This window comes from Tachyglossus aculeatus, chromosome 14 (assembly GCF_015852505.1).
Source record: "Tachyglossus aculeatus isolate mTacAcu1 chromosome 14, mTacAcu1.pri, whole genome shotgun sequence".
NCBI lineage: Eukaryota > Metazoa > Chordata > Mammalia > Monotremata > Tachyglossidae > Tachyglossus > Tachyglossus aculeatus.
This window is the reverse complement of record NC_052079.1, coordinates 16,504,970-16,523,601: the sequence shown is the minus strand read 5'-3', so window position 1 is coordinate 16,523,601 and position 18,632 is coordinate 16,504,970. Positions and strand designations below refer to the sequence as shown.

At 46.7% G+C, this 18,632-nt stretch overlaps 1 protein-coding gene across 1 annotated transcript in view; it reads right to left on the bottom strand.

Annotated features, from left to right (window-relative positions):
• The window catches only part of RASSF3 (Ras association domain family member 3), a 67,918-nt gene extending 50,377 nt beyond the window's left edge, over positions 1 to 17,541 (bottom strand). The window contains exon 1 of the mRNA XM_038756769.1: positions 17,372 to 17,541. Within this exon, the coding sequence (XP_038612697.1) occupies positions 17,372 to 17,494 (123 nt within the window). The 5' untranslated portion in view covers positions 17,495 to 17,541. The remainder of the gene's footprint in view (positions 1 to 17,371) is intronic.
• Positions 17,542 to 18,632: the final 1,091 nt, after the last annotated feature.

Sequence of the window (18,632 nt, the reverse complement as noted above, 5' to 3'; positions counted from 1 at the left end):
CCAGCAGTGCCTGGCACATAGTAAGTACCTAAAAAAATACTGTTAAAAAAAAAAGTGGCAGGGTCAAGATTAAGACCTGGATTTCCTGACTCTAAGTCTTATGTTTCACCTCAACGGTTTTTCAAATGGCCCTCCAGCCAAATAATTGCTCCCCAAGGGAGCAATTCCTTCGCCAGGGACATAATGGAAGGAAGAGGGTGACCTATTGGACATGGAAGCTAGGTCTGGATTTCACTCACTCAATCGTATTTATTGAACGCTTACTGTGGGCAGAGCACTGTACTACGTGTTTGGGAGACAAATACTACTGCAGTATGTGTGTGAGCACTTAATTCTCTTTAATCATGACCCATCAAGTTAAAAAAAAAAACTTTCTTTTTTTTCAGTACCACTCAGATCAACCAATGGTATTTCCTGAGCATTTACTGTGGGGCTAGTGCTGTACTAAGCACTTGGGAGAGTACAATACAATAGAGCCAGTAGACACGTTTCCTGCCCTTAATGAGCCTATAATCTAGTGGGGGATACAGACATTAAAAAATAAATTACAGCTAGGAAAAGCAGCAGAGTACAAGGATGTGTGCAATAAGGTGAGTATCAAAGTCCTAAAGTGGTACAGACCTAAGTGCAACAGGGTGGGGAGATAAGACATTGGGGAAGGCTTCTTGGAGGAGGGGTGATTTTATTAGGGAAGATGGGGAGAGTGGTGGTCCGTCGGACACGAAGGGGGAGGCCAGAGGGGAGGAGATGAGCAAGGGATCGGCAGCGAGAGAGACAAGACTGAGGTTCCGTGAGAAGGTCGACATTGGAGGAGCAAAGTGTGCCGCTGGACTGGGAGATTAGTGACGTTAGGTAGGAAGCCGGGGGATAGGTAAACAGTCCACATTAAGAAAGCAAATCTTAGCCCAAATCTTTGGACTGTGCTTCAAAGCACTTTTAAATTCCTTCCCCCAAATTCAAAACTGCCCTGAAGAGCTTAGCTAATCAGATCCCACGATTGGTTGCATCACCTAATGCCCGCTGCCTCATTTTGAAGAGCTAAATTTGTTTCCGCCCAGGATTCGTACGACGGACTGAAACCCAGAGGTGCAAACCTTCAAAGTCCGCTGTTCTGAGTAGAAATGCTAACAAAACTCTTAGCAGAGGCAGCCTGAAATTGAACACTAATGAAAACCAGAAACCCTCGGTGACGCAACTCCCAGACCATAAGGCGTAGAGGGATCAGCCCGCTGTCTGGGGAAGCGAGCAGCCCCCTGAGGAAAGGAAATAAGGCCACAGATGGACTGCACGTGGTCACTGGGGCTCGCAGGCGCTCTAATCCATATTCCCGCAAAGACACCCGCACAGAGAACGGGGAAAAGCAGCATGGCCTAGTGGATAGAGCATGGGCCTGGCTTCTAAAACACTGGACCCGCCGCTTGCCTGCTGTGTGACTTTGGGCAAGCCACTTCACTTCTCTGTGTCTCCATTACCTCGTCTGTAAAATGGGAATTAAATCCCCCTCCCTCTGATAAGCATCAAACCAGATGATCTCTCTACCCCATAGTGTGTGCTTAACAAGTACCATAAAAAAGAGGAAGGAAAAAGAACCAACTTCATTCATTCATTCAATCGTATTTATTGAGCGCTTACTGTGCGCAGATGACTGTACTAAGCGCTTGGAAAGTACAATTCGGCAACAGATATTGACACTCCCTACCCAACAATGGACTCACAGTCTACAAGGGGGAGACAGACAACTTCCTCTGGACCGTAAGCTCATTGTGGGCAGGGAATGTGTCTGCCAACTCTGTTGCACTACAATCTCCCAAGCGTCTAGTACAGTGCTCTATACACATTAAGTGCTCAATCATCATCATCATCATCAATCGTATTTATTGAGCGCTTACTATGTGCAGAGCACTGTACTAAGCGCTTGGGAAGTACAGATTGGCAACATATAGAGACAGTCCCTACCCAACAGTGGGCTCACAGTCTAAAAGGGGGAGACAGAGAACAAAACCAAACATACTAACAAAATAAAATAAAAATAAAATAAAATAAATTAAATACCACTGATTGATTGATTCAGCATAAGAGGTCTTTAAAAACAGAATCTTTAGACAATGCTACCTTCAGACCCTCGTTTCACATATTTTCCTTCTGTGAACTAGCTGGAAGCAAATTAGAAGTTGGGAAAGGTGACATATTTGTTGACTAGGAAGCTGCCTATTTATGTTATTAAGAAATACAAATGAGAGGCCAGTGAGGAAGTGCCCTGGAAACTGAACCTCCAAAGTCATTCAATTCTTTACCGAAGCCCTGAACAGGTCAAATAGGGCCCAGTGGTAGTGTGATCTTCTCCACAGACAACTGGTCGGAGATCACCGAGTTTATTTCATTGAAACGGGGCCACCAAAAGAACTGTCTACATTTTGAACCATTACTTAGGCCAGCTTTAAACCCGGGCCCTGTTAATGAAATATTCCATTACCGCACTGCAACTCTCTTCCACTCTTCAAACTCCCCGACTAGCTTTAAAATCCTAATAAACTTCAATGAGAAGAGGATATATGGCACACGGCTTCGGGGCTACATTAAGCATGTGTTTAATAATGAGAATCCATCTTCTGCTGGAACAAAAGCCTCCTTAAAGAACCAGAAAAGGGGTCTACATTAAGTGTTTCCAGATCACCAGGAAAGAATTAGAACAAGGCCAGTTGAGAGGTTAACTCAAAATGGCAACAAAATACACACACCATGCTGCAAAGCAACAAGAACTGTTTTCAAATTTCAAGTAAGTCGCCTCACGAAGCATAACTGGAGCACGTAAAATATTCATGGTCACCTTAACCTGACAAGAAATGATGCTGTTTTTCCAACTCCGCAGATTATCTCTTTTCTGAAATTTGAAAACACTCAGTGGTCCAGGTGTCATTCGCTGGAAACAAAACTGAGGCTTTTCCATTTTCAACTTTGCAGGGACAATAAACTGAGATGAGCTTCAACTGTACTTGCAAAGACACAGAATTCACTCTTCTCCAGCTCCCTCTAATCAAATTTCACAGGACCATTGTCCTTTCACAAAGTCCCACTGAAATCAATCCATCGATTGTATTTACTGAGCTTACTGGGTGCAGAGCGCTGTGCTACAGAAGCAGCGTGGCTCAGTAGAAAGCCCGGGCTTGAGAGTCTTCTAGACTGTTGGGTAGGGACCGTCTCTATATGTTGCCAACTTGTACTTCCCAAGCGCTTAGTACAGTGCTCTGCACACAGTAAGCGCTCCATAAATACGACTGAATGAATGAACGAGTCAGAGGTCATGGGTTCTAATCCCGGCTCCACCGCCTGTCTGCTGTGTGACTTTGGGCAAATCACTTTTCTGTGCCTCGGTTCCCTCATCTGTAAAACGGGGATGAAGACTGTGAGCCCCATGTGGGACAACCTGATTACCTCGTATCCCCCCCAGCGCCTAGAACAGTGCTTCACACATAGTAAGTGCTTAACAAATACCGTCATTATTATTATTTCTAGTTGCTTGGGTGAGTACAATATCAATCGATAGTATTTACTGAGCGCTTACTGTGTGCAGAGCACTGTGCTAAGTGTTTGGGAGAGTACAATACCAATCAACAGTATTTATTGAGCGCTTACTGCTTGCGGCACACTGAACAAAGCATTTGGGAGAGTTCAATACAACAGAGTACTTAGACCGTGAGCCCCACGTTGGACAGGGGCTGTGTCCAACCTAATTAACTTGTATCCAGCCCAGTGCTTAGAAGAGTGTTTGAAACATATTAAGTGCTTAATACCGTAAAAAACAGAGTTGGTAAATACGTTCCCTGCCTACAAAGAGCTTACAGTCTAGGAGTTATATTAAAATGCTTTATTGTACAGATATGGTATACGTGTGTGTGCATTATGTGTGGGTGTCTATGTGTGTGTATACATGTTGGTGTGTCTATACATGTGTGAGTGTGTTTATAATAAATGTGTACATGGAGTTGTACTGAAATGAATGTTGCAGTCCAACCCTCATGCCTAATAAAGTGCTAAACCTTTACTGGATACTCAGAAAATGACTGGGAACACATGTAAACCATATTTTTATTCTCAAAGCATTCTTTTCCACTGGGACCCCCCATTCAGTTCATTGTACTGGCCTAATAATAAGGCTCTGTTGTTTATTACTACAACAGCTAGGCATCCTCAGAACCTCACTGGTGGGATACAATGAACAAAAAACAGCCTATCCACTAGGCCAGGCTCCTTCTCCACAATTATTATTACTAAAAAGTCTGGGTGTGAAAGAGGTACATAAGGGTGGTCAAATTGATGCCTTTGAAAATGGACTCTCGGCAAGAATACCACAGACAGGGTTCCTTTATAAGTTAAGGTTCCACCACATAGAGAGTTTTCTTCTAATTAAGCAAAGCCTTTGAATGGATATTTGTAGCTAATTTCAGGCCAACTCATTTGGGAGCACTTCGCACCTATTGTTTCCTTGTTCTTCATTTCTGCCGAGGTTCTCTATTTTAAACAATCAATTTACATTATTTTTCCTCAGTGCTTTAATGCCAACAATTTATCGGTATGACATGGGGATTTAGGAAAGAATAAGTGATATGCACCTAATTTTCAACCTCCGGGTTGCATTTCTGTAACTATTTCAGAAGTTCCAACAGGGATTAGCCTTTAAGACTAACACCTTGGAATGGTTTTTCTAAAAATGCCTGCCTGGGGCCACTGAAAAGGTGGATAAAAGACGAAGGGCTCAGACTGCCTGCCATAAAAAACACTTCAGATTTTAATATATTATGGGCTCATTTGATCTGGTTTAAAAAAAAATGAGGGTGGACAGCCTGTGACAGAGTTTTAGGGTTAAAATCCTGTTTATTGCGTGTAAAATGAGTAGTGTACGCGTACTCTGAAATTTGAGCTATACTGTGCAATACACTAGCCAGTCAAACAGGAGGTCAGTGCACATCCTAAAAATTTCCTGGAGCTAAAAGTACCATCTGGCAGAAAAAATACTTAAAAAAGGGGAAAAAGGGGTGGGGCTAAAGGTTTCCCCAGCTGGTAACATTAACGCTCACTAAGGAACACATCAAAGTACACTCCATTTGCCATAATGCGCTTTCAATATATGAGAGGAACATTTTCTGGGCTCAACAAGCCTTAGTATCGAAGAATCTCATGGGTAAGCACCTCAGTGCTCGTCTCTATACTGTAAATTCGTGCGGGCGGGGAACGGGTCTGGTACGACTCGGTGGAAGAATTAGGGAATATTCTCCTACAGCACGAGTCTGTTCTGATACGACGCAATCGGAAAGTCGGAAGAAACGACTGCACGGATACATGTTGTATTAGTCAAGTGATGTGGCCTGATGGATAGAGCGCAGGCCTGGGAATCAGAAGGATCTGGGTTCTCTTCTGCTGTGTGACCCTGGGGAAATCACTTTGCTTCTGTGGGCCTCAGTTCCCTCATCTGTGAAATGGGGATTAAGACTGTGAGTCCCATGTGGACTCCCTTCTAGACTGTGAGCCCGTTGCTGGGTAGGGACCGTCTCTATATGTTGCTAACTTGTACTTCCCAAGTGCTTAGTACAGTGCTCTCCACACAGTAAATGCTCAAAAATACGACAATGAATGAATGAATGAATGTGGAGACATGGACTGTGTCCAACCTGATTTAGCTTCAAGAGGTTAGAACAGTGCCTGGCACATAGTAAGCGCTTAAATACCTTTTTTTTTTTTAAAAAAAGTGGGCTGTTGCTATGCTTTCCAGTCTCCTCTTCAGCCTTATTGTACGATACACATCTACCCCATAACCCAATACGTAGTACGCACACAATGAGCTCTCAGTAAATACGATTGAATGAATAATTCCCACTGAATCAACAGGTTTGTTCCCATTACTCAATTTTCCCACAACGTGAGGTTCCCAAACCCCAGGTTATAAGAAAACTTCCTGTGCATTCCTTGGCATAAAATAACCGCTTAACAAATACAATAAATACTAAGGTAGTGAGTCAGTCCATGATGAAGTTGGAAACAACTGGATTAGATGACTATCGCCCTTTCTAATCACAACTTTCTAACAAGACAGTGAGTTTATGTAAAGCACGGAAAATACTTCATCTTTCTTGGAGGGTGGAGTTTCTGGGGGATGTTCAATTCTACTACTGCTGTTAACTGACAAGAATTTCAGAATTTAGTTTATTTGAGGGAAAACAGGTTAGCTCCCAGTAACCACTGGGGTTGTAATTGGAATACTGATCTTTAATTTACAAAGATCCTGTAAATCAGAAGTCATCTGAATAATCGGTTGTTTCTTCAGGGAACGCAAAAGTCAAGATTCTCCGCCCCTGTGGGAAGGGAGATGGGGAAGTGAGAATGTAGAGCTTTGTTAGCGATGATTTTCTAATGTTGTAACTGGCAGAGTAATAACAAAAGTATTCTCCCCTAAGTGATGTCAGCCTGTAACACATTAATCATTTCAAAATACCTATGTGTATGCGCTTAGTCATTCAATCGTATTTATTGAGCGCTGTACTAAGTGCTTGGTCCTTCCTTGGGTAAAAAGAGAATTTAGCAAAACAACTTGATGTTCAAGTTAACCATGGAATGGTTCACGCATCCACCCTCTAAAATATTCTTATGACTACCGCAGAATGGCATCCAAGGATAGTCTGCTGCAAAGGACTGTGGAATGCTTGAAAATCTAAAATCCTATCCGCTAATCAACTATCGTTCGAATAATGAATTGCTCTCAGAGCAGAGTAAGGGAGTTCTTGTACAGAAGCCCATTTCTCAGGTAGAGTTGTGCTTGTTTATCAATCAACCGTATTTATTGAACGCTTACTGTGTGCCCAGCACTGCACTAAGTGCTTGGGAGGGGACAGTGTAAGAATTGGTAGACGCAATGAGTTTACAGTCCAGAAGGAAATAAGAGATTTCAAATGCAAAAGAACATTCTCCATCCAAGGACTAAATTTAGAAAACTCCATGCTCCACTCCAAATTAACAAAGTTATTTCCCCTCAACCAACAGATGGGGAATCCAGAGGTCATCGAAGTCAAAAATTCAATTCATTCTTCCTGTCTACAATTCTCCAGTCCTCCCCTTCTCACTACCTTCCCCTGTGAAGCATCTGGAGAAAGACCAAAAGTGTTGCGTTGCAGAATTATTCCATTATTCTTAGCTGACGGAATCAGGTGGCATTCCTGTATTGAGCAATCATCATCACCAATCGTATTTATTGAGCGCTTACTGTGTGCAGAGCACTGTACTAAGCGCTTAATCATCACTATCATAAATACTAATCATCACATAGATCATCCCTGGCTCCTCTCATTTTAGCCCTGTGCGGAGAGGGAAGGGGCTGGGTGAAGGCCGTAGTGTGGCCTAGTGGGAATCAATCAATCAATCATATTTATTGAGCGCTTACTGTGTGCAGAGCACTGTACTAAGCGCTTGGGAACTACAAGTCGGCAACACATAGAGACAGTCCCTACCCAACAGCGGGCTCACAGTCCAGAAGAAGAGACCGGGCCTGCGAATCAGAGGATGTGGGGCCTAATCCCGGCTCCCCGACTTGCCTGCTGTTTAACAAAGGGTGAGTCACTTCACTTCTCTGTGCCTCAGTTACCTCATCTATAAAATGGGGCCTAAGACTGTGAGCTCATCTCTGGACTACAAGCTTGTTATGGGCAGGGAACATATCTACCGACTCTGTTGCACTGTACGCTCCCAAGTACTATTTTACTTGTACATATTTACTATTCTATTTATTTTATTAATACGTTTTGTCTGTCTCCCCCTTCTAGACTGTGAGCCCGCTGTTGGGTAGGGACCGTCTCTATTTGTTGCCAACTTGTACTTCCCAAGCGCTTAGTACAGTGCTCTGCACACAGTAAGCGCTCAATAAATACGATTGAATGAATGCAGTGCTCTGTAATAATAATAATAATAATGATGGCATTTATTAAGCGCTTACTATGTGCAAAGCACTGTTCTAAGCGCTGACACACTAAGTAAATGCCATTGACAATGCGCTGTGTTCAACCTGATTATCTTGCATTTAACCCCAGCATTTAGTACAGTGCCAGACCCATAGAAAGCACCTTCAATATCATTTTTTAAAAACCACCACACATTAAGATACCTGTCGGCCTTCCAAGCTCTGTTATGCAATAGGCACCTATCTGGCATAAAGAGTCTGAGGAGACAGAACAGAAAGGAATTTGTCGTAGCAGGACAGAGACAATGTCTACGAACTCCATTGTTCTTTTCCGCGTTCAACTATCCTGGTCATGAATTCATGCTGATATAAGGAAACTAGCTCTAGATGATAATAATACTAATAATGACATTTGTTAAGCGCTTACTATGTGCAAAGCACTGTTCTAAGCGCGGGGGAGGTTACAAGGTGATCAGGTTGTCCCACGAGGGGCTCACAGTCTTGACCCCTATTTTACAGATGAGGGAACTGAGGCCCAGAGAAGTTGTGTGACCTTGGGCAAGGCACTTAACAGACATGTGGCGGAGCCGGGATTCGAACCCATGACCTCTGACTCCAAAGCCTGAGCTCTTTCCACTGAGCCACGCTGCTTCTCTAATTTAAACTTCAACTTGGTAACGGAAGCCGTGGGAGCGGATGGGTTCCCCAGGAGAGTGGATGGAGATGGCATATACAAGAGGACCCAGAACTGAGCTCGGTAAGTGGGTGGGAGGTAGAGGACAAACCCAAAAGACAGAGACTGAGGAAGGAAACACACGGACGATGCGACTAAGACTGAGTATGGACATGCCTTGGAACACAACCAATTCTTCTCATCCACAAGTGTAGCTGAGTTATCATGAAATCATCAGCTCTTTGGCCAAATGTTGGAGAATAAGGGACGAGGCCCCAGAGTTCCCTGGAACCAGACTGTGCGTGATTCGCAGGGTGGGCACGGTGGACAGTCTACAAGAGAGGTTCTCAAAACAAGATTTTAGGGTCAAGCGTTGTCATTTCTCCCCCCAACCCACCCATCTTAAGGGACCATGCCTTCTCACCCCTTAATCACGAGTGGAATTTACATGCTAGACTGTGGGCCCTCTGTTGGGTAGGGACCGTCTCTATATGTTGCCAACTTGTACTTCCCAAGTCCTTAGTACAGTGCTCTGCACACAGTAAGCGCTCAATAAATACGATTGATGATGATGATGATGCTAGAATTAAGATGAACACACCCCACTCTAAAATACATTGAATTTGGCCTGAACACGGGGTTTTGAGGGTGCGTGCCACCTCTTAAAAATTGAGGCGCTCAAGCAAAAGGGATTGAAACTGCTGTCAGCGATTGCCCAGAATCATTTTTTTTTTTTGCTCCCCAAGAATGTTTACAGTAGAGCAAGGAGCAACTGCCAAAGTATAAAAAGACTAAGTGACATTACTGGATATTTTTAGCTTTTCTTTTCATAAACCTTTTTTTTTTCCTTCTTGTTTATTCCCCAAAAGCAAATCCAACCTTCCTGGATTTAAGGAATGAGAGAGAAAGAAGTCAGAAAAAGATCTGTCGTTCGTGAAAACGATCGATTGTGAGTTTTCTCCTGGGAAAGCGGAGCTAAAAGAGCACTATCACATGATCTGATGAGACGGGTCACATTTGCCAAGCATGTGAACTTCGGGTGGGGGATGCCTATTTGAAAACAAACAAAGAAAAAACCAAGAAAAAGCCCTCAGGCAAGTGGAGATTGGATAGACTCTTCTGTCTGTCTTGGGCATGAGAGTTCTGATAGATTCTACTGTCTCATCCCGACAAGAAGTGTCCCTGCTGGGGCACAGATAAGGTACAGTGGGCAAGTAGGGGGGCAGAGGCACCCCACTCGGCTAAATCTTTGCCCACGACAGCCAGTGACCAGGCCGATTAGGACCTGGGCCCGGATCCCAGCTCCATCACTGGTCTGCTGAGTAACCTTGGGCAAGTCACGTCACTTCTCTGTGCTTCAGTTACCTCATCTGTAAAATGGGGATTAATCAATCAATCAATCAATCGTATTTATTGAGCGCTTACTGTGTGCAGAGCACTGTACTAAGCGCTTGGGAAGTACAAGTTGGCAACATATAGAGACAGTCCCTACTCAACAGTGGGCTCACAGTTTGCCGGGCGTGCAGCCAAGAAGATCACTCTTCATTCATTCAGTCGCATTTATTGAGTGCTTACTGTGTGCAGAGCACTGTACTAAGCGCTTGGGAAGTATAATCGGTGGTATTTATTGAGCGCTTACTGTGTGCGGAGCACAGCTGGAAGACAGGATCCCTGCCCTCGAGGAGCTTCCACTTCCTTCACCTATGGGGACGGGCGACGGAACTGAAAACCTTACTGAAATGTAGGTGGATTACATAAATGTTTTCCTATTTAGCAACTTCTCTGATGTATAAGAAAACCGGTATGAAAGTGGTTTCTCATGGACCAATGGAGAAAAAGCACATTTGTAATAATTATAGTATTTAGGCGCTTACAATGTGCCTGGCACTGTACTAAGCCCTGGGGTGGATACGAGCAAATTGGGTTGGCCACAGTCCCTGTCCCATGTGGAGTTCACAGTCTCAATCCCCATTTTACAGGTGAAGTCAAGGAGGCACAGAGAAATAAAGTGACTTGCCCAAGGTCACACAATGGACAAGTGGCGGAGCCAGGATTAGAACCCATTACCTTCTGACCAGAGACAGGCCTTAACTTAATTTAAACAACTGCATATAGAAGGTCACCCAGTTATATCTGCACTTACATATATGAAAGGGAAGCATTATCAGGCTCAAAAATTCAAGTCAATATTCACAATTTTATTTTTCTTTTACTTGTCCACTGGTTTCTAAGTTACTGATTTCTGTATACACTGAATAAGACTCAAGCATCTAACTTCTCAGTCCTGGATGAAGACACTTTGAAATGAATAGAGCTGAAGAAAGGTAACTCCCTGGTTATTTCACTTACCAACCCTGCTATCGGAATTTTATTGGTCAAGTTAAACGCTTTGAAACATGAGTGCCCCTAAAACATTCAGAAACGCTATAACCTTTTCCCCTTTTAGCAAAAGGGAACTTATACATCACATGCCTTTCTGATCCTCTCTTTTTGTAACCTGAAAAAGGGGAAATAAACACTGCAGTGACCTTAGGAGGCAAAAGTTCTGAGAACAGAGACATTTCATCAGAGAGTTAAAATGTTGGGCAAACATTGGATCTTTTACTGCTAAGCATTTCAGCTATTAAACACCTGAAGGGAAGCTAATCAATTGAATACTGAACACGTGCCTGCCTGCCTACCACATGGAGTGAAAGGCATACTATCCTCAGAGTTGGACATCTGTAAACAATAATTGTGCTATTTACTCATCAAGCAGTGGTACTTACTGAGAGCTTATGTGCAGAGCCCCACGTGGGACAACCTGATCACCTTATATCTCCCCCCCCCAGCACTTAGAACAGTGCTTTGCACATGGTAAGCACTTAACAAATGCCATTATTACATTACAGAGCACTGTACTAAGCGCTTGGGACACTACAATGCCACAGAACTAGAGGACTTATTCCCTGCTTAAGAGCTGTACTAAGCGCTGGGGTACATACAATATAAGCATATCAGACAGAATCCCTGTCCCACACTGGGCTCATGGTCTAAGGGGGAGGGAGAACCCATATCTATCCCCCCCCTTTCTGTGCCCCCCATTATTTTTTTTTTACAGATAAGGAAATTATGACACCGGGAAGTTATCTGTCCAAGGTCACATGGCAGGCAAGTACAAGAGCTGGGATTAGAACCCAGGTCTCCTGAAGCCTAGGTCCACGCGTTTTTTTCCACCAGGACGCGTTGCTTCTCTAATCACTCTGCACAAGTCTCCTGAAACCTAGGTCCACGTGTTTTTTTTCCACCAGGACACGTTGCTTCTTTATTTAATCACACTGCACAAGTCTCCCCACTCCTTTGCACAGAGTAAGTGCTTAAAAAATGCCATTATTATTATTATTATTACCAACACAGTGTACTGTCCAGCCCCAAATGCTTCCTCCAGTGCTCTGCACACAGTAAGCGCTCAATAACTACCATTGATTGAGAGAGAAATATCCGGGGGGGGGAGCAAGAAAGAGGCTACGGAGGGGAGAGTTGCAATTAGCGGTGAAGGGAAGCGGTGGGGGGAGGAAGGAAAGGGAGAAGTGACCATAAGAAAGTGGACCCATGGCCATCTGGAAAGAGAGATCTACCGTTTCCGGAAAAGCCCCCGATCGGCTCCTGAAGTTAAAGGTGCCCTCTGTGAAAGGCCAGGGGTCACTTGACCCCAGAAGTCATCAAAACGGGGGGCATGGCCTCTGCTCACTGGGCCCTCTCGTTAATCAACCACTTCCTGAATGTTGGAAATTTCTGGATTTTTGTTGGGGTTTTTTTGCTGGTGAAGGGGAAGTTTTTTTGTTTGACCGTCACCAGTCGAAACTCGCCTTAGCCTGGACACTCTGTTTTGTCTTAAATGGCTGAACGACTCACAACCCACAAGGGTGACCCACCATGGAGCTTTTACCAATGGGCTCTGTTGAAGAGGCTGGACTGCTGAGGGCTCCAGAGCTGTTGGGAGCAGAACTCTTTTATTACCGGTCCACATCCCTCTACCCTTAGAACTTGGAACAGTACTTTGCACATTGTAAGCGTTTAATAAATGCCATCATTAATTAGTTCATTACCCACCTCCCCACACCCCCCAGCTGGCAGAACTGATTTCTGCGACCCGTGGCAGCGATCAAGTCAAAATAGCACGGGGCCACCAAGAAAAAGAGACGGAATCTAAATCTGAATATCAGACATCCACACCCCCCCCCACCACCAAAAAAATAAGTGATTTTTTTTTAACCTCAACCTCTTGCATTTTTTTTTCTATCAATGTCTCCGGTTAGTCGATCGTATTTATTGAGCGCTTACTGTGGGCAGAGTACTGTACTGAGTGCTTATGGGTGCAGGGCACTGTACTAAGCGCTTTTCTGTGTGTAGCGTGGCTCGGTGGAAAGGGCTCGGGCTTTGGAGTCGGAGGTCATGGGTTCAAATCTCTGCTCCGCCAATTGTCAGCTGTGTGACTTTGGACAAGTCACTTAACTTCTCTGGGCCTCAGTTACCTCATCTGTAAAACGGGGGTGAAGACTGTGAGCCCCCCGTGGGACAACCTGATCACCTTGTAGTGCTTTGCACATGGTAAGCACTTAATAAATGCCATCATTATTATTATTATTATTACTAAGCGCTTTCTGTGGGGAGAGCACTGTACTAAGTGCTTACTGCATGCAGACCACTGTACTAACCACTCACTGTGTGTAGAGTACTGTACTAAGCGCTTACTGTGTGCAGACCACTAAGCACTTGGGAGAATACACTAGAATATAACAGATGGACGATGTGGTGAGAAACGTTGCCAACTGGGGGTGGGGGGAAGGGGAGGGGGCTGCATGGTGACCCCTCAGGGTCAGCCCAGCTGGGCAAAGCCCCTCTCCCCATCTATGGGATGTAATAATAATACCTGTGGTATTTGTTAGACACTTACTACGTGCCAGGTGGCACTGTACTAAGTGCCGGGGTGGTTACAAGATCATCAGTCCCCGTTCCACGTGGGGCTTCCCAGTCTTCGGCCCCATTTAGAAGGTGAGGGATGCGGAGCACTGTTTATTTTATTTTGTTAGTACGTTTGGTTTTGTTCTCTGTCTTCCCCTTTTAGACTGTGAGCCCACTGTTGGGTAGGGACTGTCTCTAGATGTTGCCAATTTGTACTTCCCAAGCGCTTAGTACAGTGCTCTGCACATAGTAAGCGCTCATTAAATACGATTGATGATGATGATGATAAGCGCTTGGGAAAGCACACCACAGTAATAAAGAGGGACAATCCCTGCCCACAACGAGTCTGGGCCCAGGGAAGTGAAGTGACTTGCCCGGAGTCACCCAGCTGACAAGTGGCGGAGGCAGGATGAGAACTAAGCACTGTACTAAGCACTGGGGCAGATACAGACTAGCCAGGTTGGACCCAAGCCGGGTCCCACGTGGCAGTCGCAGTCTTAATCCCCCAATTTACAGATCAACTCACCGAGTCCCAGAGAAGTGAAATGGCTTGCCCAAAGTCACACAACTGACAAGTGGCCTCCCTCTGCCCATCTGCCAAGCTAGCTCTCTTCCTCCCTTCAAGGCCCTATTGAGAGCTCACCTCCTCCAGGAGGCCTTCCCAGACTGAGCCCCTTCCTTCCTCTCCCCCCTCCATCCCCCCTTCTTACCTCCTTCCCTTTGTACTTCCCAAGTGCTTAGTACAGTGCTCTGCACATAGTAAGCGCTCAATAAATACAATTGATGATGATGATGATGAAGTGGCGGAGGCGGGATTAGAACCCAGGTCCTCCTGACGTCCAGGCCCGGGCTTTTTCCAACTAGTTATTATGTACCAGACACTGTACTAAGCACTGGGGCAGACATACGGTAACCAGGTCGGACCCAAACCGCGTCCGTGGCACTCACAGTCTTAATCCTCATTTTACAGGGAGACTGAGTCCCAGAGAAGTGAAATGACTTGCCCCAAATCACGCAACTGACAAGTGGCGGAGCCGGCATTAAAACCCACGACCTCCGGACTCCTAGGCCCGGGCTCTTTCCAATCACTTACTATGTGCCAGACACTGTACTAAGCACTGGGGCAGATATACAATAACCAGATTGGACCCAAACCGTGTCCCACGTGGCACTCACAGTCTTAATCCTCATTTTACAGAGAGACTGAGTCCCAGAGAAGTGAAATGACTTGCCCAAATCACACAACAGACAAGTGGAGGTGGCGGGATTAGAACCCACGACCTCTGGACTCCCAGGCCCAAGCTCTTTCCAATCACTTACTATGTGCCAGACACTGTACTAAGCACTGGGGCAGATATACAATAACCAGGTTGGCCCCAAACCGTGTCCCACGTGGCACTCACAGTCTTAATCCTCATTTTACAGAGAGACTGAGTCCCAGAGAAGCGAAATGACTTGCCCAAATCACAAAACAGACAAGTGGCGGAGGCGGGATTAGAACCCACGACCCCTGGACTCTCAGGCCCAAGCTCTTTCCAATCACTTACTATGTGCCAGACACTGTACTAAGCACTGGGGCAGATACACAATAACCAGGTTGGACCCAAACCGTGTCCCACGTGGCACTCACAGTCTTAATCCCCCATTTTACAGATAAACTAACTGTGGCCCGGAGAGGTGCCGTGACTCGCCCAAGGTCACCCGGCAGAGGCGGGGCGGGATTAGAACCCAGGTCCTCCCGACTCCGGGCTCTAGCCCCTAATCCGCGCTCTTTCTTAGTGTTGTCCCCAGCGGTTCGCGCAGTGAGCACTCGATTAAATTCATTCATTCATCCACTCAATCGTATCTATTGAGCGCTGACCGTGTGCAGAGCACTGTACTAAGCGCTTGGGAAGGACAAGTTGGCAACATATAGAGGCGGTCCCTATCCAACGACGGGCTCACGGTCTAGAAGGATTACACGAGTAATTATTAAATAATGAAGAATTATTATATGAATAATAAATTCACTCATTCATTCAATCGTATTGATAGAGCGCTTACTGTGTACAGAGCACTGTACTAAGCGCTTGGGAAGGAGGACAAGTTGGCAACATAGTGAGACGGCCCCTACCCAACAATGGGTTCACGGTCCAGAAGAATGAAATGAATAGTTATTAAATTATGAAGAATTATTATATGAACAATAATTCATTCAATCAAATTGATTGAGCGCTTACTGTGTGCAGAGCACTGTACTAAGCGCTTGGGAAGTCCAAATTGGCAACATATAGAGACGGTCTCTACCCAAAAACGGGCTCACGGTCTAGATGGATTAAATTGTAAAGAATTATTATATGAATAATAATTCATTCAATCGTATTGATTGAGCGCTTACTGTGTGCGGAGCACTGTACTAGGCGCTTGGGAAGTACAAGTTGGCAACATATCGAGACGGTCCCTACCCCAACAATGGGCTCACAGTCCAGAAGAATGAAAAGAATTATTAAATAATGAAGAATTATTATACGAATAATAATTCATTCAGATTGATTGAGCGCTTACTGCGTGCGGAGCACTGTACTAGGCGCTTGGGAAGTCCAAGCTGGCAACATATAGAGACGGCCTCTACCCAACAACAGGCTCACAGTCCAGAAGAATGAAATGAAGAATTATTAAATAATGAAGAATTATTATACGAATAATAATTCATTCGAATTGATTGAGCGCTTACTGCGCGCGGAGCACTGTACTAGGCGCTTGGGAAGTCCAAGTTGGCAACATATAGAGACGGTCCCTACCCAAAAACGGGCTCACGGTCTAGATGGATTAAATGAGTAATGATTAAACTGTACAGAATTATTATATGAATAATAATTCATTCAATCGTATTGATTGAGCGCTTACTGTGTGCGGAGCACTGTACTAGGCGCTTGGGAAGTCCAAGTTATCAACATATAGAGACGGCCTCTACCCAACAACAGGCTCACAGTCCAGAAGAATGAAATGAAGAATTATTAAATAATGAAGAATTATTATACGAATAATTCATTCAAATTGATTGAGCGCTTACTGCGTGCGGAGCACTGTACTAGGCGCTCGGGAAGTCCAAGTTGGCAACATATAGAGACGGCCTCTACCCAACAACGGGCTCACAGTCCAGAAGAATGAAAAGAATAATTATTAAATAATGAAGAATTATTATATGAATAACAATTCATTCAGATTGAGCGCTTACTGCGTACAGAGCACTGTACTAGGCGCTTGGGAAGTCCAAGTTGGCAACGTGGCGAGACGGCCTCTACCCCAAAACGGGCTCACGGTGTAGAGGGATTAAATGAGTATTTTACTCATTTAAATAAATGAAGTAAGTAAAGTATAAGTAAAAACAGAGTTTTTACTCTATTTATTTAATTTATTTCTACATATCTATTCTATCTTATTTTGTTAGTATGTTTGGTTTTGTTCTCTGTCTCCCCCTTTTCGACTGTGAGCCCACTGTTGGGTAGGGACCGTCTCTAGATGTTGCCAATTTGTACTTCCCAAGCGCTTAGTACAGTGCTCTGCACATAGTAAGCGCTCAATAAATACGATTGATGATGATGAGTAATTATTAAATTGTGAAGAATTATTAAATGACTAATAATGATTGCACTCACTCTCCCGAGCGCTTAGGGCAGCGCTGTGCGCGCGGTAAGCGCTCAGTAAAGCCGAAGGGAGGGAGGGGATTGTTGCCAACTCGTCGTTCCGAAGCGCTTAGTGCAGTGGCCCGCCCCCGGTAAGCGCTCAGTCAGTGGCAGGAGTGAATGAATGCACCCGGGGTGCGTACTGACCGCGGGGAGGTGCCGGGCCTTGGCGGGGCCCCCGGGCCTGCGGAACAGCGAGGTGCGGGCGGTGAAGAAGAAGTCGTCGGCGATGGGGTCCTCCTCCTCCAGGCTGCTGTAGCCGCTGCTCATCCTGCCGCCGGAGCCCCGCCGGACCCAGCGGAGCCCCGCCGCCCCAGCGGCCCCGGGAGCCGGAGGAGCCGGAGGCGCGGGAGCCCTCCACCCACTCCGCCCGCCCGCCCGACTGGCCCGCCTGGCCCGCCCTCTCCCCACTCTTAACCCCGCCCCTCCCTCGCCCCGACCAATCCCCTGCCGCCCCGCACCTTTCCGGCCACGCCCACTCCTCATTAGTCCCGCCCCGACCAATCCCCATTCACCACTCCCCATTCGCTCCGCCCCCTCCCTCTCCCCGACCAATCCCCTGTCGCCTCGCCCCTTTACGGGCCCCGCCCACCCCACCCCTCTTAGCCCCGCCCTCTCCCCATTCGCCCCCCTCCCTCTCCCCGACCAATCCCCTGTCGCCTCGCCCCTTTACGGCCCCGCCCACCCCACCCCTCTTAGCCCCGCCCCCTCCCCGACAAATCCCCGGTCGCCCCGCCCCTTTACGGGCCCCGCCCACTCCCCCTCTTAGCCCCGCTCACTCCCCATTCGCTCCGCCCCCTCCCTCTCCCCGACCAATCCCCACTCGCCCCGCCCCTTTCCGGCCCCACCCACTCCCCATTCGCTCCGCCCCCTCTCCCCCAACCAATCCCCTGTCGTCCCGCCCCCTACTCGCTCTTAGCCCCGCCCATCCCCCATTCGGCCCGCCCCTTTCCGGCCCCGCCCACTCCCCATTCGCTCCGCCCCCTCCCTCTCCCCAACCAATCCCCCGTTGCCCAGCACCTTTACGGCCCCGCCCACTCCCTCCCCCACTCTTAGCCCCGCCCACTCCCCCCCCACTCTTAGCCCCGCCCACTCCCCCATTCGCTCCGACCAATCCCCATTCGCTCCGCCCCTTTGCGGCCCCGCCCAGTCCCCCATTCGCTCCGCCCCTTCCTCACCCTGACCAATCCCCACTCGCCCCGCCCACCATCCCCACTCTTAGCCCCGCCCACTCATAGTGCTAGCCCCGCCCCTTCCTTGCCCCGCCCAATCCCCCTTCGCCCCGCCCACCCCCCCCCCACACTTAGCCCCGCCCCTTTCTCGACCCGCCCACTCTCCACTGGCCCCGCCCCTTCTCAGACCCCGCCCACTCCCCATTCGCCCCCCCCCCCCCGATGATGATGGCATA